The sequence below is a fragment of the Prinia subflava genome, chromosome 5, assembly GCF_021018805.1.
Source record: "Prinia subflava isolate CZ2003 ecotype Zambia chromosome 5, Cam_Psub_1.2, whole genome shotgun sequence".
NCBI classification, from domain to species: domain Eukaryota; kingdom Metazoa; phylum Chordata; class Aves; order Passeriformes; family Cisticolidae; genus Prinia; species Prinia subflava.
In genome coordinates, this window is record NC_086251.1 from 38,318,723 (window position 1) to 38,346,056 (window position 27,334).

Sequence of the window (27,334 nt, forward strand, 5' to 3'; positions counted from 1 at the left end):
TATTTATGCACTTTCAACACTGTACTATGGTTAATCTGTGTTTCCTTTTCAGTGCTGTCAGGTGAAGGAAAGAGCCAGAAAGTATCTCAGAGTGGTACTGGTATTATCTTTGCCTTTCAGGTCTTTTAAATTAGGTTACTTTACAAAGAAGAGCTGTTTAACATTTTTATATGACAATCTCAAAGCAATTGATATTCAGTTAATTCACAAACCTTGCTCTGATTTTGGATTTGTTGTTCTCGTTTTCACTGTAGACACCAAGGAAGAGAAAAGTTCAACCATTGGCCAAATACCATGCAATTCAGCAGTAGCAGAACTAAGAACAAGGACTCAACGTGCTGAATATACTCTGGCAGCTTCCTCAAGCTGAACAAGCAGAACCTGAGTTGAGGCAACTCTCGGGAGGATTTCAGCTGACCTCTCGTCTCCTGAGCGTGCACAGGGAGGACTGATTTGCTCCCTTTCACAAAAGGTTTTGCAAACCACACCATACTTTACCTTTACTACCCTTGTGTGTGGGAATGTATACCAGGATTGAAAATGGCCAGCTGGCAAAGTGACAATTACTACCTTCCTTCATACACTAGTTGTTTCTAGCTCTTCAGTAGCTGAGTTAGGCAGCTCCTTAAGAATGGCCCTATGATCTCTGGCCCTATGAAGTAAAATTAGGAAGAGGCTTCTAAAAGGACAGAGGAGTTATACCTCTTAACATCAGTTTAATAAAACCAAACTGAATTACCACCACCTCTTCTCAGTGGATTTGTCAATATGAGGGTTTTAACCAAAGACCCATCAAGGGCAGGAGAGGAAAACACACATTTCAGCAGTTTGAACTCACCTCTTGAGTTTCTCCTGATGTCTAAAAAAGAGAGGGGGAGCTTCCCTTTTGCACCCTCTGTTGCATATGAGCTCCAGATGCGTGCATGCTATTTTCAGAGTGAGAGGATACAGATGTCATTAAATATGCTGGTGATCTGCTCCAGTCTATTGAAATTTTTTAATCTGAGATCAACACCCACAAAAAGTATTTGAAGACTCAGCATGAAGAGGGAAAACAACTGCAATAAAAGTTGTAGTTCCCATATTACCAAAACAAGGTGCAGGGCACCGATCATACCAAGTATCATGAGCCCTAAGTCCCAACAATTGATTTGGGAGATCTTGCAGGACCTCTGGAAAAAGTAAAAAACATTCCAACATGGTGTTTTCTTCTCGCATGGTAGTAGGGTTATGAAGTAGCTTTTTATGACCCATTCAGTTTTCCTTTTATAGCAGCCTATTTATACACTCCAATTCAGTCACAGCTTCCACTGTACTGATTACTACAGTGCTCATTTCCTCATTCTGAACTGTGCATGCATTTCTTTTCTTTATTTTTATTCTCTCTTATTAGATCTATTAGCCTTGCATTACCCCTCCACTCTGTTGCTTAGCATCTCCTAGGCTTCTTTTCTAGGGGCACTTGTCTCACTCACAAGTTACTAAGTACCCAACAAAATAAATGTTTTAAGAAAAACTTTCCATCTTTTTTTTTAAGTGCATGAAGAATAGATTCAACACAGTATATGAGCAGCAGTTCAGTATCACTCAAGTTAAAACATCCTCTTCCACTCTGAACAGGCCATGAAAGCAAGACTTCTTAAAATTCACCATCCTTTCTACAGTTCCATTTATTTAGTGTGCTGGTGAGTGCCTAAAGGCCACTGATCCTTTTGCTTACAGCATGCATTATCAAAGTCACTGACCTGTACATCATTTCAAGACTGAAACCCAATTTAATGTTTTCCCATTTACACGAGACATAAGTTGTGCAGCAAACTTTTTAACAATGCTTCTAAATTCACAACACATTTAGTCCAAAACTCCTGAAGTTAATATTTTTGCACTTGGGATTGTTAATGTTTGCTAAAACCCGAAACATTCTTCAGCTGACTATAAGCTTTACATCCTTAGAACGTAAAATCTAAATATAAATGTGGTGGGCGTATGTGGATCTTTTCTCTCTGAGGAGGCTCTGTTACGAATTTCCACTGTTTTACGCCACCACCAAGCCTCTGCTAAGCCGTGACACCTGTTCAGAATTTTCAGTTTCTTAACCCCTTATTACTTCCTACCATGTGCAGCAGAAGTGCAGGAAAAGAGTTCTGTCATCCTGGACTTGCTGTGTTAATTCTCCACGGCTTGTTGGTGTCCTTCAGTGTTTTATATTAATACCCACCTTAAGGACAACTAACTAAATGGATGAACTTGCCTCCCTCATAACATGCCAGTAGATAATCTGGTCATCAAGCAGACTCTGGAAAGAAAACCTACAAATTCCATAGGAGGAACACCAAAGATAATACTGTTAAAAAAAATCATTACTGATAATGATAAATGGTTTATACCAAAATGAAACAGCACTACAGCTTTTATGTAACATTAATGCTAAATGCATTCTTATCATTCACATAAATAAGGATTCACTATTCTTAGGTTTGATATATTTAGTAAACATTGGCAGTGCACAATTTTACTGATCAAAAGTTCTTTTTGCATTACTATGCAGACACTCTTTTTTAAGATTTCTGCAAAAAATAAACCATGAAGATATCTCCTAGTTACAAGGCCAAATACCCTGTTGAGACAAAATGCCTCCATAGGGAAACCTGTTTCAAAAGATTCTTTTTCATTAAAAACCACATAAATGACTCAAATTAACCACAATATGAATTTTGACCTGATTTATTCACACAAATCAATCCAAATTCATTTTAGGCCCAAAATATATATCATAAGGATACTAGTAAATTTTTCCAGGTACTAGAGGATCTTGTATAAATGTATCTGTTCGAGTGCTTCTCTGTCAACATCCTTTTCCAAATACACATCATAGTTTAGCTGCACCTCTTCAACCCATTGACTGAGCTGTACATCCGTCTGAAACAACGAAAGCAGATCCTTAAATCAACACCACGATAAGAAACAGCAGGAGTTTCAAGGTTAATGAGTTTCAGCATTAAGAAGGCAAGGCATAATATGAGACTAGTCATTCCAAATTATATGGCAATGATAAATTAATTTCTGGAAAATCCATTTTAACTCAAATAGGAGATAATAAAGGTAACTTTAAAAATTATCTCAGTCAATAGTCTAGATATTTTGTTAGCATATCTGCCTTTCTTTATGCATTTGTATAAGCCTCCTGATCAGAGGGTGACATTCTGACAGATGTGCTGAGGGAGCAGCTAATGGTACCATGGAAGAATCACAGGTATTTTCTTGTTTCACACCCAGGGAGTATTGTATTAAGGCTACAAAGGGCTTCTCAGCTGCTCCATGACTACAGCCTGCTCCAAGAAAAGTTCAAATGACACTGCTGCTGCTCTTGGGGCTGACGATCTACTTCACCTGTCAGCATATAAGCAACAAGTGATTCAATTTCTCTAAAACTGACTACTGTTGAGAACAAGTCACTTCATACATAACCTTGTGGTGTCTGATGAGTGTTTTGTTTCCTAACTGAAGCCAGGCCACATAATTTGACTAGGTATCACACACATGTGATCACACACATCACACACCGATGGCAGAAGGGACAGAGAGCAGAGCATGGCCCACTGGGAGTGCTTGCTCCTCAGGGAACAGCACAGAGCATTCAACATCTTTGAAAGATGCACTGTCGTGTTTGCTTTCAACTGCAATTTAAAGCTGTGTAACTGATTCAAGATGCCTGATGGTAGTCACTTGGCTAGTTGGGAGACCACATCTCTCACTAATCTGTACTTCTAAAAGCTCACACTGCCATATTAATCACATGTTAATACAATGATTCATGCAGCCTACTGATACAGGCTGGGATTTTCCTTTTCACATGAGGACCATTGAAGTACAGGAAGATGTGCTGGTGGTCAACCTCAAAACAGAATCTAGAGTCTTCCACCTTTCAATCTCTGCACAAAATTATATATCCCTCTTTACAGCAATACTGGCAACCAGCTATCTTCCACTACAGAAATGCCACTTTGACAGAAAATAACAAAGTGTATCAGCTGAAACAGGCTGAGGGAACTTACCTGGAGCTTTGAAAGTGATTCCTCAAGACTTGGGACTGTCACTAGTAAGGACCCTCTTTTCCTTACATTACAAGCAATAAATTCCCAAGCTCTGAAACATATTTAGAGGTAGGTGACCAGCTTGTTGGGGAAAAACCACCCATATTTGACATAGAATTAATCTAACATTTGCAGTTAGTTGGCCAGAGGTAGACTAAGCTTGAAGACTTGCAATACATGCTTATTAGTCATTATTAATAAGTAAACAAATGTATTTGCAGGAATAAAACCAAGCTTTGTATTAAAAACACAGAGAATATAGTCTTACAATATTAGACTTCCTAACTTTATAATTCTCATACATATGTGCATGTCATTTGGTACTATCAAGACTTTCACTTTGAACAAGGATTAGACATTGACATTTGGCCCCTTTAAATTTTTGAGTTTGAAGAAAATCTAGTCCTGAAGTGCAGTCCCTTATTAAGCTTCACACAAGCTGCTCTTTACACACATACTTCATGTACAGTTGTGACAAAGTACTTCTCTTAAGACATTAGTAATCAGAGTATTTAAATATAGCCCCCAGCATTCCTTGTTTTTTGATTTTGCAAGTAAAATCATTTCTCACAGCACGGCAACTCAGACTAAAAAGAATTTTTAATTTCCAGCATTCCTCAAATGTCATTTGTCTTCATGCTACTAAAGCAACACTAAACCACTATCCCCAAGTTATGACAGAATCAAATAAATTCTCAGTCATGTGCCTGGAAACATATCTCCTGGCATTCTGAAACACCCACTATCCTTCACCCATCCACTCTGTGCCTCTCTGGCTGGCATTATCACCTGGTATCCAGGGCAGCAGGGCAAGCTTTAGCTGAAGCTGGTACAGAATGTCAGACTTGGCTGGGACCAAGTGGAGACACAGGTACTCCTTCTTTCTGACTGCCCATTTTAAACTTTGGATGATCAAATTATTTATATTTTAAACGGATGCTGCTGGATTAGCAAAAGCTCATCTGTGAGTGTCTTGTACCTGAAAGAGAACCTTAGCCACATGTTTGTTTGCTACCACATCCTTACAAGTATCTATTAGAAATACCATTCACAACCATGCTTTGTAGTCTGTACATATGAAAGCTCTGACATCCACAAGCCGGTGACCTGTCTTACTTCTGAAGATTAAACTTTATGCTGATACAGTAATTTCAGGTTCTTTAGCAGCAAGATACTATTTTAATATATCAGTGCAAGGATTCAAGCCAAGGCTTGGGTAAACAAAGCAGCAGTGTTTAGTGGGTTTAACAATAAACAACTGCCAGAACACCTTAGCAGTTAAGTATAACAATTAAAAGTAGGCTGTATGAAACAATTTCCTTATATAAATTATGTATGTGCCTTCAAAAAGCACAACCTTAAGGTTTTCCATAACTCACAAGGTTATGCACATATTGCCAAAGAAATAGGTAACTTGTTTGGACACAGAGCTTACCTGGCCTGTTCCTGTCTGTCAAGAAAATATTCAAAGACATTATTCATTACAACAACATCAGCCTTCTGCAGAAGTGAGGGCTGAGTACAGATGTCTGCATGAACCACCTGAAGGAGAAAAATTTCCCAGGGCATAAATTATGAGAGGAATACAACCTTTGAGAAGTCATGAAGCCTGTCAGCCTAATACAGCACCTGTTACCACCCTTTTGAATCAGCCACAAAAACAGGTATTTCACTGGCTTCACAGTAGATAAAACTGACATACACAACCATAATAACCTTTCAAAAATGAAAAAAAAATCAGATCTAACTCTTCTAATTAAAATACTCAATCCATTATGCTAAGTATAATAAAGTACATCTGAATTTTGGTTTAGAACTGTGTGCCATGAAAGAGGAGATGATGTATTGGATGGCTGTTACATTTCACTTTCCTGTACTTTATCACAAATGTCCAGTGATTTCAGGAAACAAGTTAAGCTAGTTGAAGCTATTTTGAGGATATTAAAAGGCATCTCACAGGGTCAGTGGATTACTGAAGGATTACAGCTAGAAAAGACACTACAGAACCAGATTTGACAGCTGAATTCTCACAATGCATATTGGGACTGGGAACGCTGGAAAAGCAGGATGCTCAGTAGCACTGGAGGATCCTACCAAACAACTGCCTCTCCAGTCAGCAAAGGAGGAGCTATTTTGATTTCATCTACCTTCACCTACCAAAAAGGGTATTAGCACATCATGTCATTTTTCAAAACAAGTGAGACAGGAGAATATGGATGCTCATTAACACTCACAAGTGTTTGATTTCCTCTTAAAGACAGAGAAGTCTATCAATCTGACTCGATCCACGTGAGTCCTTTTCAACTCAGGATATTCTATTATTCTGCATCCCAAATCTGATGAGAAACGTAAATTGGAATATCTTTTGAAGGGATAAGTAGTAGTCAGCATGGATTCACTAAATTTAAGTCATGCTTAACCAATCTGATTGACTTCTGTTATGAATCAACTACCTGGATGGATGAGGGGAGGTCAGTGGATTTTGTCTACCTTGACATCAGCAGGGCTTCTGACAGTTTCTCACAACATCTTCATAGGCAAACTCAGAGTGTGAGGGCAGGATGAGTGGGCAGTGAGGACTGAGAATTGACTGAATGGCAGATCCCAGAGGGTCACAAACAGTGGCACAGGGTCTAGCTGGAGACTGTCACTACTGGTGTCCCCCGAGGCTCAGTGCTGGGTCCAGTGTTTTTTAACTTGGATGTTATTGTTTCATCCATGAATGACTTGGATGAAGAGGAGATGCCTCCTCAGCAATTTCACTGATGACAGGAAGGTGTGGGAGGTATGGCTGATACCTTGGAGGGATGGGCAGAGAGGAGCCTTCCGAAATTCAGCAAAGGTAAACGCAGGGTCCTACACCTGGGGGAGAATAATCCCATGCACAGGACAGGATACTAATGGCAGTCCTAATATTTTAAACCACAATTCAAAAAGATGCTTAAACTACTGGAAAACTTTGAATGTATGCTGATGTTTCCTTGACTTGAATGATACTTAAGACTTGACCTAAAATTACTCTGCACTTACAGAGTAGGTGACCATACTGACCAAAGTGACCTAAGCACCTCATTCTCCCCAAACACATCCTCATTCCTCTTGGGGAATTTGAGACCACATAAGCATGTGTGGCAGCACAATGAGCCAGACCCAGGTACTGCTCTAGTCAAAACCCCAATATTGTTGGGTTTGTTTCAACTGAATCAATTCTCTGATCTGCTTGGCTGTGTGCCAGCACAACAGAGGAGGCAGCAACTGATTTTAAAACTGTTGTCCAATGGTATACACACCAAGCCTTTCATGATTACAGGCAATTTCTGAATTGAGATCTCAAGTTTCCTAACTGTTGAACTGTTTACTTTCCTCCAGTGTTTCCTCAAATGGCAAAAGATGCTAAGCAACCTTCAATGTACTTTAACTAACCAAGTGCTGACCAAAGAAACACAAGGTTTACTCAGAGATTTAGCCACTAAAGATACCATTTCACTCTGCTATCCTTTAGGAACATATTCTAATAAAAATTCAGAATAGCTTGAAATAAACAATTTCTATTTAAGAAGAGGAGTCTCTAAAATGTTTTTTGAACTTCTGTCATGAATTATGACCAGCATCTGGATTCTCACAATTTTTCAAGTCAATATGTACCTCTAGAGAGGATTCATTAGGGGGTGAAATAAAAATCTAAGATTGAAATGTTCAAAGCAGTGTGATAACAGGAGTCACATGACTAAATTAGCATTTAATGAGACTCAAATAGCTAAGTCCTCGGGCACTGCTTTGAAAACCTATTATCTTATCTTTATGCTCCAAAATGAATACTTCAGCAGAATTAAAAGGTGTGAAAGAAATACATAAAAGCTTATAATAAAAAATATACAAGGCTGAAAAGCATGCTTATAGATCTCCAGTTCCACGGAATTAACTTGACAGAGTTCCTAACTGTACTTTCAGTTTCATCACCATAAAGTGCTATGAACACAAAACATACACAAAACCCAAGGTTATGGATAAACTGTCAGCATCTGTGACTGAATTGAGCAACCCAGTGATACTGCTCCCCTGTGTTAAATATTTTATTATTTCTTTCTAGTTTAAAATTTGGTTACCTTAATACCCAAGAAATTACCATACTCAGCAGTTTGTGTGACTTCATTCAAGAGCACATGCATACAACACAGGATTAAAGCCAGGATTCTACTCAGCATATTCTACTTACCAACTTTTGCTGGTAACAAAATAATGGGGATAGTCCACAAAGGAAATGTTTTTTCCTCTTTAAAATATTAGTAGTTATTCCCATAATGAAATTAGGGAAATGATTTCCATAATGATAGCACTTTGAAACGCATTTTGTTTGTGGAAGGTACATATACACTTACCTTGTATGAAAGGAAATACAGATAAATTAAGTCCTTTAGGTGTCCTTAGATGCAAATTTGCAAATCCTACAAACATTTTTCTGCTAACAAAAGTGAATCCCAGACATGTACTTTTGTGTTTGTGACAGAAATTCTTTATACACTCAGTTTCACAGACGTGAGTGGCAATGCTATCACTGATTTCACTGGGAGAATCAGCTAAGCTACGTCTGTTTTGTGTGAGCCAATAGGTAAGACCAGCCAGGAAAAAGGCTAAGTGATTCATATTTTGATAATTTCCCTCTTCCTCTCTGCTACGAGATATTTTCTTCCTGATGCAAAGCCTTTGTTTAGGATCAAAACAAGCAAAGGCAGAAAATTCTCAGAATGCTGATTTACCAGCCACTCACTTAAACCAAATAACTTGTACACAGTGGTTAAAAACACATAAATCAGAACATGTATTTAGTTACCTTTATTCTGTCAATGAATTCGTACTTTGTAATCATCATTTCTTGCAACTGGCAAAATTCTGCATTCATTTCTACTCCATACAGCTGGGAAGCTGAGCTATAAAGATAACCCTACATTAGGAAAAGGAAATTTAGTAACTATGATGCCTTTAAAACAAGTTCAATATTTCCATTTAAAAAGAAGAGAATAAAACATGAGTTAAGATTAAAAAAACATTTTAAAATAGCGAGTTGACAAATGTCTTTCAGTGGGTGTGAAATATTTTTCAGAGCTAAGCTCTTGATTTGGCAATTCCCACTTAAGCCTCACAAATTTTACTAAGAGATCCAAAATGACACGTCAAAATAACAAGAAGAAAAGGACAGCTCCAAGTTCACTTCAACTGCAAAACAGATAGAAAATAGTCTAAGAAAGAAAAAAGGTGTACAAAACAAGTTACAAAAATAGTGTGAAGGGAAAAGACCCTCTCTACATGTAATTTTTGTTTCTTGGGAGAATTGAAGAAGAAAATATCAAGAGAAAAGAACAAAAACATGAGACATAACATAGTCAAAATGAGTGAAAATGGAGGACAATGTACCAGTAATATAGTGGGATATTTTGATACCAAGTCTTTGTCAGCACCTCTAAGTTATTGTATTACTGACATTTTCAGATGCTGTGTACAGGTACACATGCAAAAAAAAAAAAAAAAAAAAAAAAAAAAAAAAAAAAAAAAAAAAAAAGCTAAATTATTACTCAATATTAAGCTCAAAAAATAGTTTAGTTTTGGACTAAGATTTTGGGAAGTTTTTGGAAATCTTAGAGAAAAGAAGTACGAGTACTTGAGCATACAGTGCCCTAACAAAGATACTGCTTTAACTGCCGCTGTTTCCATTGAGCACTATAATTACACAAACAATGGTGAAGCTACAGAATATCTGAGATTCACAGGTATTACAACTTCATTATTAAGGTTTTCTGAAACCATTCAACTCAGTGTAGAAAAGCAACCTGTGAAGGTGAAGTCACCCCTCCTCCAAGGCAAGACCATGTTATGAAGCAGACTCTTTTTTGAAAGAGTTCCTTGTGGGTATCTTCTATAATAAAACAAGCATTTAAATACTTTAAAACAAATTCAGCATAGCAAAAGTGTTACCATTTAAGGACTCAATGTTGCAAATATTTACAAATGGGAGTAACTTTCCTCATTTGAGTAATCCCAAAATTAGACTATTCAAATGAGTAAAATCACATGCTCAAGCATTTGCAAGACTGAGCCCTAAACAGACACTGACTTTTTAAAAAAAGTAGTAATGTGTGTTTTGCATTGCTGTTGGCCATATGTTGTACCAGCTATGCCAAAAGCAATCAAAATCGCACTCAAGTTTCTCGATGAAGTATTTTATGTGCATTTTAAAATGCAGAGCAGGACAATATGTTTTTGGAGACAAATTCATATCAAAGTCTCCCTTTGTGTATTTTAACAGTTTATCAGCTTCATAAAGGAATTTAACATAACTAATCTATATATAGGCATGGTCAAGACATAAGAGGACAAACTTACTTATGAAAGAGACAGCAGGAGCGAGCAAAAGAGCAGCATGTGTGACAGCAATATGCTACTCTGTTGGACAACAGTCATTTCCTCTCCATAAGCAAGATCATTTGTATTCCCTCTTGTGAGGAACAGAGGAAGAACTGAAAGTGCTAGTAAACAGCACCTTACACTACTCAGAGAGTCAGATCAGAGATGCCTCTCAGAATGACCCATCCAAGATTGAGTAATGAGAGTAGGAAGTCAGAAGAGAGGGAAAATGTTTGTCACAGTAATAAAATATGAATTCCTGTGCTGGAAGTTACCGCAAATAGCACTGCACCAAGCCTGGAGCCAACGTCAACCACTACCTTTCCTGTCAGGTCAGGCAGTACATGTTGATAAAGAAACTTCAGTTCCATGAGGGAAAAGGAATGCGAAATAAACTCTGGGAAATAAGAACAGAACAAAGGTGTTGGGTGGGCAGTACTAACTACTTAATTAACCATTGAAATAGTAACCTGAAGAATTATCTTCACTGAAAATTTGTGTGGTTTCTTGCCTTGCACTAGTGCTGGACACCCTGGAACACCAGGGTTTGCAGATCAGAGGTAATAAAACTTACACGGAGAATTTTGAAATCCTTCATGAAACTGAATTACCTTTTTCTGTACAGTAAGGTATGTTAAAGAATACAAAACAAAGTAACTTCGAACTGTTTAACTGAAAAAGGAAATGTAGTACCTAAGGCTCAACACAATTTGTGCAAAACTTTTTTTGGGCACATATATTAACTGCTTTAATTTCAACTCCAATGATTTAATGAATGGAACGTTCTCCATATAAACCATTCCTTCAATGGCTGTGCTATACTGGAAGCAGCACGGGTCTGTACCACACCACACTCAAAGACAGATGGTGCTTTCTACTGTTTTTCAGCATGTGAGAGGAGACAGAGGCTACTGCATGGACCCTACAGTATTGTCTTCCTTTTGCATCTTCCTCTCCAGTGATATACAGTCCGCCTCTCACCTGCCCAGTTTTTGTGGGCAACAATTGTCACTCATGTGCTGCAAATTAATTCAACTTTACATGTGTAGGAGGCTCCTTCCACTGGTTATGGGAAATAATTCCAGCCTGTGTATTGCACCAGTCTGGACAAAGTCCTCCATCAGCTGGATGTTGTCTTGTCCAGCTGAATCACTGCACAGACCAGTTTAGTTAAACTCAATTTGTTTCTCTTCTTCCCGAAAGAACACTTACCTAAAGATGCAGTTTTGTATGAGCCACACTCTGTGCAGTAGCTCCTACTCATTTTCCCCTCCTCACACAATGAATCAACAACATCATCATCATAAAGGAATGCATCAACATGAATCATGGGCAGTGGATGCTGGTGTATCTGAGAAGAGGAACAAAACCTTAGAAAGGCATAACCAAGTCTTTTAACTTCATTTACACTGTCACACATTAACCGTCCCATCATCCTACCGTTCCCAAAATCCCCATAATCCATGTTTTTCCCTATGCAACAATTAAAAAACAACAAATAAACAACAGAAATCCTGTATGTAAACTGGGTCATCAAATTCCATTGAAATAACCAGTACCTGGCAGTCAACAAACGAAAGCAAGCTGGTTTGGATACCTGAACAGGGGGCCTGATGTGAATTTTGTCTCCTTTTGTCTCTCTCACTTGGCCATGGAGAACATACAGGGTAAAGGAAGCTTCTTCTTTTAATGAAGAGAATGAGGAGAATGTAACTTAAATTTAGCAGAAAGGTAAATTCTGCTTCTCAGCCTCTACTGACTGTTTTCATCATCGTGCCTTACACCTCTGTCTAGAAGCACACCAGATTAACATGGGTATCACTTTTAATCAAAAGTATACCAGTTGGGATGCTTGCCTTCTCATAATTTCAAGGGGCATTATCTTCATCCTCCTACTCATATTTCCTCCCTTTTCCAGGCTTGCTGCGTGCTTGCCAATCCACTTTTCCCACTGAAGAGCCACACACCACTTTTCTGGGAAATGCATTAACTTTCCTTGTATACAGACAGCTCAAGTAGAAAAGGTGCACTCTCCTCCTGCAGGACTCACAGCCCACCTCTTTCTGAGCCATCAGAATGTGAAAAGAGCTGGATATCATCTCTGGGCTGCCCACATTATAGCAACAGCATAACACTGGCCCTGTGCTCCTGTTGTCTTTAAGGGGCTGGTAGAGTCTATTATGGAGCTAGCATTAAAGAATCACTGACAGGTGCCATACCACACAGAATGCAAGTTATCCCAAATAACATACGATCAAAGTATTAAAAAACTATGAAGAAACTTTCTTGAAGTCATGCAAACACAGAGCAACAGAGCTAAAAACCAAACTGAGATTTCCTATACTTCAATCCATGTTCATTCTCTATTATGAACTACTGCTAAAAATGGTATCAGAATAAATGATGTGGTTCAGCAAAAGCAGACCATAACAATTAGCTTACTTTCTGAACAGCCTGATGTTCTGAAGTGAACATTGCCTCGATGGGTAAACGATTCCGCAAATCTTCAGCGATATTCCTGAGCACAACATCATCGTTACTCACCACAAGCTCATCAAAGTCATCTATAAATCAGGACAAACAAAAACTCCTGAACAATCATATGCAGATCATGTGGACTAAGTGATGACCAGTACAACACAGTTGCAAGACATAAACAACACCAGATGGATAAGGTTTTTTATTTGTATGCATTTTTTAGCCTTTGTTAGCTTTTCCAGCCAATGACAGATTTGGATTGTAATAACTTTGCCACGTAAAATAAATGCACTGCTTTTCTGAAATCTCAAATTATTTTCATATTTATACATTTATAGCTCACATATGATGGTCTGGGCCGCCACCAAAGTGATACTGTTTCAGCTTAAGATATAAAAAACATCAAAGACGTTTTTGAACTATTGGAGAAATTACAAAACTCAATAGTTGCTTGAATGCAGTTTTTTTTTAATACAAGTTTCTTTTTATATGTATGATCTTTCTAATAAACTTACAAAAAATCAGGGATAATGCACAGTTCAACAGTTCAACTCAGAATATATTTTACATTACCTAAACTATCGAAGTATTTCAAATGAGACGGAAAACAGGAATGTATGTAAACCAATACATTTTTGCAAAGCCACACTGTAAATTTTTGCTATTTTTCCAGGATATTCCTGCATTACTTTAGCACATTTCTTTAAAGACATCTAGAAAAAAATATTGAGAAGGAAACCAGGTGAAGACACTAATCCTTTCTTCTTCCAAGGCTCAGCCAACAGTAAGTGTCATTACCTCTCCAAACTGCTCTTTTAAAAATTATTGTTAATGCTGGAGACTCTACAACCACCCTCAGCCATCTATTCCAGTGCTTGACTACCCCTAATATTAGAAAGGAATACCCTTCCTAATTACTGATTTAATTTCCTCTGCCACTACTCAGTATTATCTGCCCCACTCACAATGGAAATAGAAAACTCTGTTCGTCTCCATTATATAGTAACTATTTACTTTGCTGAAGACTTATCATGTGTCACATCAGTCTTCTTTCCAAGAAAAATCAGGATTTGCTTATCCAGACCTTTCCTGACTTTTTTTCCTAGAGTGTGATGATTCTCAACACTTCCTTTTGGATCTCCTGGACTCTCTCACCCTTTCTGACCTGCAGCACTGAGAATCAGACACTCCAGCTAAAGGTTTACTTGCTCTTACCAGACTTTTCACATCTTGCTTATACCCCCCAAATTCATGTTAAGAGTATGATGTTCCTAACTGGCATTTAGCTGTATGCCTGCAGTCTGCTCTTTCCTTGCTATGTTTTCCTCAAAAGGACTACATGAAACTCCTTTTTGTCTGGACATCTCATGGCTTTGAGGATGCTGAAGTGGTTCTAAACAAAGGCGCATCTCAGGTCAAAGCTACATACCTGTAAAACACAACCACCACCACCAAAACACAACCACTAATCTAATCCTGAAAAAATATACCAAACCCATCTATTAAGTCTCATCTAAAAACAGACATGTATGTACTCTCTTCCCCACCCCTTGTGGTTTACTTCTTGTTTTATTTAGACTGCCAACATGTTGGGCAGCAACTGTGTTTTTTACATGTACGTGCATCACTCACAAAAAGAAAATCTGACAGATTTTACAGGTGTTTTTAAAAAAGGCAATGTTTGCTAGCATTGCTGTTCCAGGTGGGAACATTAGTACACAAAAGCTTGATGGCAAACAGGTTCAAAATAAATCTATAGAACACACTACAGGTTTCTCTATGCTAATACATTTAATCTTTCCTGTGGATCACAGGAAATGCTAGAAAGAGTGAGAAATTTTAAGGCTAGTATAGGAAACAGAAACCTGCAAACCTTTAAACTATGAAATGCTTCTGAAATTGCTTAAGCACTGTAGTGAGAACAGTATGATTAAAGAAACCATCATTCATTGGTGCAAAGAGCTCTCTTCTTAAGAGTGCAAAAGTAAATGGTTCTTTCAACACATCCAAAAATAGACCCAAACAGATAATCCTGAATCCCCTGTAGTAAGTAGCAGAAACTTTAAATTATCTGTATTCCCTTAAGACATATTTGGTTTATAATTTATTAAGTGTACAGCAGTAATGCTCTAAAGCCCTGATGGGCCATTACCATTTGTAGTTGTTATACTTCAGGAAGGCAATTCACTGCTCCAAAGTGCTCACAGTTAGGTTCTCCAGAACCTCAGCTCCTAAAGAGATGCACACTTTGCAGTGAGGAACACAGGAGGGACAGAGGCAACAGCTGCAACAGCAGCAACACCAACACAACAGGTGCAATGCAGCAGCTCCAGCTTGTCAGCATTTTAATTTGAAACCTCTAATCGGCACCCACACTGTTCAACTCACAGCCCATCCAACAATTTGCAGATTTGCTGTGAACATCCCAGAAGCAGAGTGATTTTTCCAATCAGCTCAGGAAAGATTTCGATGGATGTCACACAGCACTGAAGTAAACCCAGATATTATGGGAAGGCAAGGTGGGCAAATCTAACTGCAGCTTAACACCACAACATGCCCTCAGCGTGCCAAGGCGTCAGTTTCCTGAGGCGGATAACATGAGGGAGCAAGGGGAAAACTCACGTTGCAGACAGAACAAGAGAGTAGAAAGCTGATATTAGCAGCTGAACAGATCAGTGCCTGTGGGCAATAAGCCTCTACATCTGGCACTTGCTTTAAAACAATACTATTACTATGCAAGAGAGCTCATCCAGCTGTTATAGTGCCTGTTAAGAGTATCGAATTCATATATAGCATTTAATGAAATGCAGGAAGTGTTCCTAGACCACCAGGCCAGCCACATCACACTGCAAAGAGAGAACTTCAGCTCTCTTCCTCCCAGACCTAGTGCGTCAATAGGATCTGCTCCCTCATGGCCTGGGTGACCTTTCCTGGCCAACAGCAGTGACAGATAGTTCTCCAGACTATTCAGTGTTCCAGCTCCACAGCAGAGAAACACACATCTTCAGTGGGACACAGGTAGCACATCCATCCTTCCTCCGATCCAGAATCTCCCTTCCCTGCCCCAAATTCAATCTGTACAGTACCACTGACCACCTTGCATAGGGCCCTGTGATCTCTTCTTGCGAAACAAAGTACGACACGTAAGTTCTTGTATGCTCTGTACAAAACAAGTCCTAAGGACAACACATATGCAGCTCAAAGAAAAAACTGTTGAAGCGCTGACACTGAAAAATAAATGACAAATGAAAGTGCTCCTTTCTAACTATCAGTTAATACTCTAAAGCACAATAAGCAGGAACAAAAAAGGAGAAGAATGTCTGAAGAGACTTCATCTGAGACGACAAAATGGCAGCTGCAGCAGAAGCTGTGTGTGCAACACTCCACACCTGTGTGTGTAGTCTGTGACTGAACTCTGACACGGAGAGTCGACTCCTTCCTGTCAAAGCAAGAAAAAGCAACAGCTACCACAATAACTCATTTACTTTTGCAGTATGTAAACATTTGTAGATTGCCATCAAGTAGGAAACACCAGTGCCAAATATGAAAATATGCATCTCTGCTGGTACAGTTTTATCAACTCCACCCTCGTGTTTAACAAATTGTTCGCTCTTGAGAATCTCAGTATCACCTTAAAAGGGATCTTCAAAGAAGAAACAAAAATAGAAAACAATTTTATATATCATTTTAGTACTTGTTATAAACATGAAATGTATACAACACAAAATGGAGAGTGTGCAAGCCAACCTGTGTTCATTGAACAGACAACTAACCAGGAAAGAAAAGTACAGTTCATGAAACACTGCAAGATGAATCACAATCATTTGTTTATGGAGGAAGTCTGAGTGCGTAGTGTTTGTATTTTACTTCAAAAACCGGTTCCACTGGGTTTACTCAACATGCATTTATAAAATTTAATTAACACGTTGCAAAAAGCCTCATTATCACCCTGGTGCTAGTCAGCCTTTCTACACAAGCTAAGAAAACATCACAAAGCCTCACACCAGATAGAGAGCACCACTACACCAACATCTGAACACCCGGCACTGCAAAATTCAGGAGTGAAGACAAGCAATGTGTGATTTCCAAACGACAAAAGAAGAGAACATGTCAATGAAGAATAGGAAAGAAGAGGATTTAGCCAAGGCAACCATAGCAGCAAGCACCTTATGGTCTTCTAGATATATACTGTGACTCACAGTAGAGGAAAGCAAATATTAACAGCCATGTTACTTAATACAAGGTTAATTTAGTAATTCAGCAAGTTTTAATAACAACCAAGTCAAGGAGGAAGCACCACATCCCTAAAACTTTAGTACTCCCTTTTTGGCTAAACAATTTGAAAAGCAATATGAGACCTCAGTATATCAAGTACCTCATGAACTCTAAATATTATTTCTATCCCAAGCATACATAGTTATTGGTACCAAGTAACTTTTTCCAACAGAACTGTAACCAGAGCTCATTTTATTAGTTTAAGTCTTTTACACTGGTTAATTGAAAGAAGCTTTGAAGTTAAATTTTAAAGAAGGTCTCATACCTGTTTTACAATACCTAGTTTTCCCTATCACTATTATGTTTCAACAACTAAACTTAGAAGTATTTGGTATTCTTGAGACCTCTCTCATACCAGTATCACTTGTCACAACAAAGGAAATTAATGCCAATTCCCAAAGCTGATGATTCATCCAATTATAGGTAACATCTCATTTTAGTTTATCAAACAGAAGAGTGGAAAAGATTTTTGTTATGGTATCATTTTAACAAATAAATCCATTCCAGTAAATGTGAAAATGCAATTTTTATCTCTTCTGAAAGGATATTTTACCTGAATAAATCACTTCTACAAATTTGGATATGAAGCCTTGTACTAAATTACTTTTTCACATAGACACAAACACAAAAACACATACTATACTTGTCCCATTTCAGAAACCCCCATTTTCATCCTTTTTAACACTACCCATTCCACTTTAGTTCCATCTGCAGTGACTGAAAGGAAACATTTAAAGAATCAAGTTTGTTCTTATCCTGTTTCATCTTCTTGTCTTGTGAAAATTATTATCTGATAACTTTACCTAGCAGGTCAGAGAACATGCTAATTCCTAGATAATAAAGGACATGATAGAAAACGCTGGACACCCTTGATCTGCTCCTAAGAGTATGAGAAGTTTCTTCTCTGTATGCAGAACACTGTACAAAAGCAGCACATCCTCCATAATCAGTTAGGTTGATTTTATCAGATACTCCTCCCACACTGCCTGTTAAAAGCCTGAATTTACAGCACTGATTGCCCTCAACTTTCAAATCACAAGACTAAATTGTACACCAACCTCTTAAAAAGCTGGTTTGCTCCTAGTAAAAGTAAATACACAAAAAATATTGTACTTCATAATATGTTGTTTATCCTTAAATTAGAAGATTTGCAATGATTATTATTCAATTACTATTTTAAGTAATACTCTTGAGTATTTGAGTACTGCAGGAACAATGAGCAATTCAGACCAGTACACCACTTTGAAATCTTAGCTTCATATTTAAAGGTTTCTCAGGAAATGCATAGATTGGAAATGGTTTGTAGGTGTATTTTATTACACTGTGACATGAACTAAAAAAAAATCAGAAGTTAGTTATCACAACAGTAAATTTTAGCCCTGATGGAAAAATATTTCAATCTTAGACCCCATTACAAACACAAGAAGCATAAAGAGTCTTATCACGTTATCTGTGCTTCACTGATATTGACTGAGAGACAGGCTTTGTAATCTGTAATTTAAGTGCTAAGTACAGCAAAAGCATTCCGTAGTTGCCAGTAGGTAGAGTGGTTTAGTGACTTCAATGTCAAACTCAAGATCCAGATTCCTACATCTACTTTCCCCAATTCCTGTGTTCCTGTTCATGTAAACAGATAGCTCAGTCAATTCACTGGTTATCTCCTCCAGCATTCATTGGTACCAAATGCAACTTTTTCTGCTACTGAAAATTTTAGAAGTCTGGGCAGTGGAGGTTCAAGTAGGAATATACCCCAGCTACACACCAAATGCTGGGACCCATCTGAGGGAGATTGTCAGGGGGTTTCCCCAAGTGGTTTGAATTAGCTCTTGGGCTTCACCCAGGTTTTCTTAGCCGGAACTTCTGGAACATGGTTATTGCAAAAGGATATTAAAGCATTAATCATCCTATTATAAAAAAGTTAAGACACCAAAGGTTCCTGTTCTTTTTTCCAACTCTTATTATTTAGTTTTCTTTAAGATCTAAGACGAACTCAAAAGAAAAGCTGGAATGCGAGTCACCCCGAAATGACGTACATTTCACTGCAGTGTGTGGGAAGAGCTGGCTGATTGTGAAAGAGCCAGGCAGTGTTGCTAAGCAGCTGCCTTAAAACAGTAACGTCTTCTTCCATCATACATAAAGATTTGGAATTTCTAAAATACTCTTTACAAAACCCCCACATTCATACAAAGAAAAACCAAATAGTATCTTTCCTTCACTTACATTCCTGTAATTACTAAGGGAGGTTATTCAGAAATCACTGGAGTGAGAACATGTTCAATGTTCTTTCAGTTCAAAATATGTAAGGCTTTACTCTAGGTAAGATAACTCACTTTACTATCAATCAATTTGTATCTTCCATGGAAGTTTGTCAGTAACATTTCACAAATTCAGTGTGAGTCAGAAAACACCAACCAAGTTACAGTAATAAATAAGGCTGTCTTTGCAATACCATAAATCCTAAAGATCAACCACTTTATGCAGGGCTTTACTCTAAGGATGCATGTACACTTTAATTCAGAGAGAGGCGTGAAGAAGGAAAAAGCCTGACTACAGCTAACGCTGGAATCATGCCCAGTTCTCCTCAGCTGGAGGTAAAACTATAAGCTCAACATCTTGACAGAAACAGGAATGGGGTACAGGTGGAGAAGGCAAGGAACTGATACACCACAGAAAAAGTTTGTCTGTGGGGATGCCATTTTTGTTTCCATTTATCCTATCCTAGTTTACATTCAGAATATTATCTCCCCATCCCTACCAATTTTTTTTTTTTTTTTTTTTTTTTTTTTTTTTTTTTTTTTTGTTGTTGTTGTTGTTATTGTTGTTGATCAGAGGTTTGTTTCCTTCCTACATCTGTATCACCAAGACTAGACTTTTATTTCTGTGTGGCACAGAGATCTGGTAACTTTTTACATCTCCCATAAAACAGTCCTCTCTGCACAGGGAGAACACAACATTCCCTAGCTGTATTCAGGGTACAGCAGCAGAAACATCTACCAGCTCCTCACTATCCTCACTCCACGCACCATTTATCACCACAGGACTATCTAGGTATTAAAATGGACAGTATAATTATTCAAATGCAACAATTCTGAGGGAAAACAAAAAGCCATGCTAAAAGTTACTGCTGCTAGTTTGCAGCCACAGAAGCAGCTCAGAGAAACAATACAAAGAGAAGCATCATCAAGGGTCTGTGCTGGGGACATCACACAAAATATTTGCATCTCTGAGGAAAATGCAAAAAGGCTAAAGGAATGTGACCCACAGGACAAATGCCTCTGCTCATTTACTGTCCAATGCTACAAGAAAATAAAATCAGTAAGGGAGAGATACTGATCTTGTGCTCTAGTCCTGTACTCATTAGTGTGAAAGTTAGAAATAAAGCAAGACACAGCCATTCAGAGAAAGGAGATTAGAAAAACAGGAACAGATTAATGACCCAAAGAGGCAGAGAAACACACCTTGATTGTTTAAGAATGAAGGTTTTACACATAGGCATAAAGCTTCCTAATTTCCACTCTTTTACCACGTATCTACATGTAAACATATATGTATGTTAGAGAGGGAGACTGCAGCACCTCAAGAGAGCATAAGATTAGGGTAAACATTAATATTTTTCCACTGGTAACTTCTACAAGCATTAGCATGAGACCAAATTCTATAGGCTCTGAATTTCTTCTCAAATGGGGCAATCAGGGAAAGAGGATTAGCCTAAGTCACACATTCTAAATGACACATCTTGGAACAAATATGGTTGCCTACAGTTCTATACTGCATCAGCACTTCACAAAATACAATCACAAAGTGTAAGCAAATGTCAAGGATGCAGATGTATAAAGTACAACTTGATTTGTCAGAATATTAATAGCATCCAGCCATGATATTAACAATGAGCATTTTTCTGAAAAAGAAAATTAGCATAAAATATTATCAGACCACAAGCCTGTACGCAAAGAATCCTAGACCAAAAAAGATTCTGAAGATGGTCTGACAAGGACACTACAGAGATAAAATCATATACATTACTTCAGCTGCTTGGTCCTGACTGCCCTGTCCACTCTGTTCTCTGATGTGCAGCATAGGAGCCGAAAAGCCATGGAATGGCAACTGTAAAGCTAATTATGTTTAAAGATGATGCACACAGTGAAGCACCAGCAATCACTATTGATACAAACAGTATAAAGACACAAGGACACAGATTGCTCAGCTGTACCACTCACAAAGGAGTTCAAGATTTGGAGCCTAATCTACTTGTTATATTGTATCTTAATTATGAAGAGCAAATGTGAGGCAAGAATATAGGCATTCTTTCACTGAAAGACCTAGGCAAAAAGCTAGATCATTAAAATTCAGAAAAAAAATTTGAGAGATCATAATCTAACAAAGGCTAGTAACCATAGCATACTATCTTTCACAGAAACCATCTATGGTAAGTTTTGGAACCTGTAACATTTAAAAAAAATTAAAATGTATTCACTGACAAAGCATTTTGGAGTCTACATAAACTATGCCACTGGCTAAAAATTCCTATGGCAGAAGTAAAACATGATCATAGAAATGAAATGGAGAAAACAGTAAGTATTAGTTTCCTAACTGAAACAGTTCAGCATTTTCAAGTTTCACTAGTAAGCTCCCACGTGCTTTACTATATTTGTAAAGGAGTCAGAAAGCTGAGAAAGCCATACAGGCACACCACACAAACCAATGGAGTGCATAGGAGCTGCAATGATTTCTGTTAAGTGAATAAGCAATATGAATGATTGCATGTGAAATTCAATTAGATTTTTATATTAGAGCATATGGGATAGAAGAAAACCACTTCTAACATGATGTTTTGCAGTAACCCAAGCACTGTTTAGGGAGCTACTGTGTCCAGACAAGACCTCAAAAATGAAAGGATGCAGTATTGCTTACAGAAGATTGCTCTAGCATTATGTCTATACACACATGCAGAATATACATGTATAGATATATACATAAACGTACGTATACATACACACACAGAAAATAAGAATGTTAAACTGCAATTAACACTAACTACTTCCATCAAAATTCAGCCTTCGAGCTCCAGGGAGGCCTGTCTCTGCTCTAGTCATGAAGGCTGACTCCCAGATGCTCTGGAACATTTGGCAATATTTCTCCTAAGAAAGAACCCGTTTGGGTGGGAGGGCTGTATGCCTGTCACGGACAGTAAAGGCTGTTCCCAGCTGGTTCTCTTCCCATAAATCCAGCAGAGGGCCTGCTCCACCTGAGAAGGATCTGTCCTGCCTCTCCATCTGAGTGACTGTGGGAGCCGCAAGCCACAGGGCAACAGTGAGTTTGCAATTCCAAGTATCTCGACAGCTGGACAATTTCTTGGTGTCAGAGCTGGCCTTCGTGCCACGGTCCCTGTGTGTTGGCTTAGGAAGTTGTTTTCACCCTAAAGTGGACATGCTGGAACAAAGACCCAAACAAGAAGCATAACCCAAGCAAAGAACAGGGCATACTTGGGGAAGTACTGTATCACATGATGAATTTCTCTGAACACATGATCATCCGAGTAGGTTTACCATCTGAGAAGACAATCACTAATAAACAGGACACACACACACTGGATGTTTGAGACTGGATCACAATATTGAGGGGAGTCTTCCAGATTCCTATTTGCAATGGAAAAACACACATATATCCTGAGACTAAGCAGCGTTTAGACTTTATTCAGCATGGCACTATGTGACTACAGCTTTAAGGCACTACCTATGTTGAGGTTTTCCGTGTCACCCTTTGGGTTCAGTTGTAAATTTACAGCTTCTGCACTGACCCATGTTTCCTTTCTTCATCTGCCACAAAACGCTTGACTGCAGCACACTGATGAAATTACACTCAGGCATAAACAAGGGAGTAAACAGAAAGCGATATTAACTTAAGGTGACATCAAGTTTGTCAATTAGCTCAAAGGGTTACTTCCAAACTTCTGAAAGGCTGCTGCGAACACGTGTGAAGCTGAACGAGAACCAGCCCAAAACCCAAAGCCGTCTCTGTGCGGCAGGCGCAGGGTGGTTCCGCACCTGTACCGCCGCGGGGTTTGAGCTCAGGTCACCCCGCTGCCCGTCCTGCCCCGCGCCGCCACACCGCCGGCCCCTGAGGCGGCACCCGTGTCACGGCAAGCCCGCCTCGCACGGGAGAGCGCGGCCCGCACCCGGGGCAGCTGCGGCACGGCCACCCCCGACCGGAGCCGGGCGGGGCGGGGGGCATCGGCCGCGCTTTGCTCCAACCTCCCCGAGCGCGGCGGCCCGGCTGAGCCGCCCGGCCGGCACCCAGCGGTACCCTGCCGGTACCCACCGGCAGCCTGCCAGCCGCGTGCCCCCAGAAGGGGGCGGCACCGCGGCGCGGGCACGCCGCCCTTCGCCCAAGGTCCGCTCCCCGCCCCCCGGGCCCTGGCTGCCGCGCCGCGCCCCTGGGCCCGACCTGGGCCCGACCGGCCGGCGGGGCCGAGGGCGTGCGGGCCGAGCCGGGGGCGCGGCGCGGGCGCGGTCCCGCGCGGCGCTTACGGGAGTTGCGCATCCAGTGCAGCAGGCGCGGCAGGTCGGCGGCGCGCGTGCCCCGCACGGCCGCCAGCACCGCGCGCCGCGCCGCCTCCAGCTCCATCGCGCCGCCGCCGCGGGGGGGCGCCACGCGCGCCGCCTCACGCACGTGCGCGCCGCGGAAGGAGTCCCGCCCACCGCGTGCCCACCCACCCGCTGCCCGCAACTGCGCATGCGGGAGGGCGACACCGACCGGAAAGGACCCTTCACGCATGCTCGGTGCCGCCCTTCGGCGCCCTCTCCCGGCGCGTGCTCGCGCTGCCGCGTGACGCCTCGCCCGGCCCCGCCCCCCACTGACGGCACGGCCGCGAGGGAGGAGCTCCGCCCTCCCTGCCCCGCCCACGGCCGCGCCTCCCTCCCGGCCTTAAGGCGGCCCTGCACAATTACCGCCCGTGCCGCGCCAGTGCGGGCAGCACGTTTACCCGGTGACACCTTACGAAAGCAAAGGGGCCGCGCGCGTCCCGGAAACGGAAGCCGGAGGGCGCCTGTGGGCGACGGGCAGTGCTGACGTTTCCCTGGTCGGCGGCCGCCGTCGCTCCTCGCGCTTCCAGCGGAGTGTCGCTGGGCGGCCTCGCCCCGGCGGGCTGGGCTGGGCACGGCTCCGCCCGCGGGCCCCGCGCCTGCTCCCGGTGAGTGCTCGCGCTGCCGCCGCAGCTGGTCCGTAAGCGGGACCGCGACCTGTGGCGGTTTCTCGTGACGCAGAGGGGCCCCGGCCCAGTCCCAGCGGGGAAGGAGGAGGCACCGGTGCCTCCTCCGGTGCCGACCCTGGGGTTAGGCGGCGATCTGTCCTGCGGCAGCCTGGGCCGGGCCCTTAGTCCGCCGGAGCTCCGAGGGAGCAGTTCCGGGCCTGCCGGACCCCGCTGCCGATGTCCACAGCGTAGGGACGGGATTCGCCCAGCTGGTGTCCGCCCGCAGTCCGTGGCCAGCCCTGGGTGCCCGGGGGAAAGGCGGCGGCCGGGCATATATGCCAGGCTCTCCTTTCATCATTTTTCCCGTGAAAACGAGGGCATTAGGCCAAAAGCGAGACAGCCGTCCCCTGCTGCTGCCTTGGGGGCGCCTTCCCGTCGTCAGCCGGGTAATTTTAGAAGGTGGAAACTCGTAAGTAAGCTGGACCGTAGCTGCAGTAACTCAAGGCATTCCCACCTGTGAAACAGCCGCTTCCCTGTCACAGTGTTAGAGTTGCAGTTGGTCTTAATCCATATATGTGTACATGTAGTACAAGTTTATTGTACAGTTTTTCAGTGTTCCTTTTGCTTGTTATCTTTTTAAACAGTTGTTATCTTTTAAAGCAGCTGTTTAAACTGCTGTTACCTGTTAAGGTTATATTTTTTTCAGAATGCCGTACATTAGAGTATTTCTGGTGTAGCTAGACGGATTTGGTTGGAGGTTTATGCTGGGTGGGTGGGCAGTCTGTTCCTTCAGAGCTGCTTCACTGCTGGTTTGCTGTGCCATAATATGACATGCACAGTTTCTGCTGCCCCTCTGTCCCTGGAGTGCCCGGCTGAAGCACAGAGCTCTTGGGGCTGCAGCAGTACCAGAGCCGGGAGCTGAGTGTGGAGGTGCCCAGGCTGCTGCCGTGGAGGGCACTCAGAGCTCATGCCCTTGCCCAGCCCCAGGCAGCCTGGCTGTGTCCGGGGCCCAGCGGGGTTTGGCCCTGCTCAGTATGTTTGTGGGTGCTGCATTCCAGCTAAACTCTCCAGAACTACGGCTGCTCAGCACATACACGTTCTGCAGTTACTGCAGTTACTGCTAATGCCCTTCTGGCTATGTGCCAACCCAGGCTGGCTACCTGCTAAAACGTCTTACCTGTCTTTTTGTCTGGAGTGTGGCTCTCGACCTGGATGGACTGTGTAACAAGTTCTATTAATTTCTGTACTTGGCAGTCCTTAGAAATTCTGATGGCTTATGATTTCTTAATGTGCTGGTGAGAGCAGTTTATATAAAAATGCTTTAATTCACCTCCCTAGCAAAGGATTTGAGTTATTCCTGTTGTAAGGTGGTCGGAAGAAGCTTTAGGAATTCTGCAGGGGTTTATTCATTTATTAGGACATAATTACCCTTCTGTATTTGGAGATCTGTAGAACTCTGGAACCTAATTTTAAATATTGAGTAATCACATTATTTTTGTATGTTGGTCATCCTATTGCGTTTGTTAGCTAATATATCCAAATATTATAGTTAAGTTTTGTCCTTGGTTGCCATTTTAGCAGCTCAAAGCTTACTGAGTTGCAGTGCTATTTTAAAGGTTTGAGGTTCTGTGTTTTCTTACACATTGAGATTATCAATTAAAAACATTATGAACATCTGTTTAGCTGAAGCTGTTTGGTAGGGCCTACTGATGATAATGCTTTTTTAGAATTGCTCTGCAGTAATGTGACTGGTATGCCTTGTAAGGAAACTTTGGAGTTTCACTACTTCAGATAACACATAGCAGTCCCCTTCCAGCAATGTAAGAAGATGGACATCAATTTCTATCAGTGTACTGGTTTGTAAATACCCTACTGGCAGAGTTCCTTGGGAAACAGCATTGTAATGGATATCATTGCTTGTACATTCAATGTACATTAACTCTGAAATGTGTAAATATATTTATTTGTGTCATTTGCCATACCAGACTCCTGTGTTTACATGGGATTTATTTATCCTCCATCTTCTGAAGCTCCTGGAGACCATTCTGCACTGTGACCTCAGTATCAGGGGAGGGTGGGTTAGACTGGCAATTGTTTTTGGGATTTTGTTGCTGGTTTAACCTACCAAGCTGGTAACAGTAGTAACTCTCAATTAGACAAAGCAGTCTGGAGGTTGGCTTACATGGCTTAGCTCTTTAGAAATATATGTTTTATAAACAAAATTTAACTGTGCTTTTTGGGGGTTGTTCAACTGATAAATCTCAATGTGTGTATACAGTGAGCTGCTTTGTTAGCCAAGTTGGAGCCCTTTCTCTTAAATAAAATCAGATTGTAGCTAGTGATGCATTCTTCATTTCAGTAAATGGACCAACCTTTCTTCTCTGTTTTCTTATTTGAAGCAGAAGGAAGTCCCAGAAATCCTTGAAACTCTCATCTGTTTTGATCAGAGGCTCCCATTATTGCTAATTTGGCTTTCAGTTCTGAAAGGAGGAGCTCAAATGTGAGATTCCTATTTGGGCTATCCATAGGAAGATAGTTTCAGCTGAGTACAAGAAATCAACACTGAAAATGGAAGATAAACGAGAAGTATTTGAAGTGCTCCATTTCAGCAGTAGCTGTGGTGTTGCAAATTTTTGCTCTTCAGACAAGTTTTGGTTTGCCCTTATTCAGATTTTTAGATTGCTAATTCTACCATGTGTCTTGCCACTTCATCTAGGTGATGGAGTTGTTTAGCATGTTGACTAGAATGTGTATCCTTCAGAAATTAACTTTTATGGTTTCCTAAGTGTAAGTTATGATATGCTTTAGGCTTATATATGAGATTTGTGTTTCTAGTGAACAAAAATAGTCTGTTTTTCCAATACAGCCATTAAAAACTACAAATTAGTTTTGCTTATTA

The 27,334-nt window shown here is 40.8% G+C and overlaps 2 protein-coding genes across 3 annotated transcripts in view; one reads left to right on the forward strand and one right to left on the reverse strand.

Moving 5' to 3' along the window:
* Window positions 1-2,708: 2,708 nt before the first annotated feature.
* On the reverse strand, window positions 2,709-24,035 carry LOC134551363 (uncharacterized). Its single transcript, XM_063398908.1, has 8 exons — window positions 23,774-24,035; window positions 12,936-13,057; window positions 11,706-11,844; window positions 10,769-10,890; window positions 8,926-9,036; window positions 5,530-5,636; window positions 4,056-4,146; window positions 2,709-2,919 (listed from the first exon to the last, which is right to left on the reverse strand). The coding sequence occupies exons 1-8, from the start codon at window positions 24,018-24,020 to the stop codon at window positions 2,803-2,805; spliced, it is 1,056 nt and encodes a 351-aa protein (XP_063254978.1). The 5' UTR covers window positions 24,021-24,035; the 3' UTR covers window positions 2,709-2,802.
* Window positions 24,036-24,257: 222 nt separating this feature from the next.
* LOC134551362 (signal recognition particle subunit SRP54) overlaps window positions 24,258-27,334 on the forward strand; it is a 42,053-nt gene continuing 38,976 nt past the window's right edge. Inside the window, exon 1 of one of the 2 annotated variants that reach the window (XM_063398907.1) lies at window positions 24,258-24,435. The gene's annotated coding sequence lies outside the window, so the exon portion shown is untranslated. The remainder of the gene's footprint in view (window positions 24,436-27,334) is intronic. The other variant, XM_063398906.1, reaches the window with a different exon arrangement.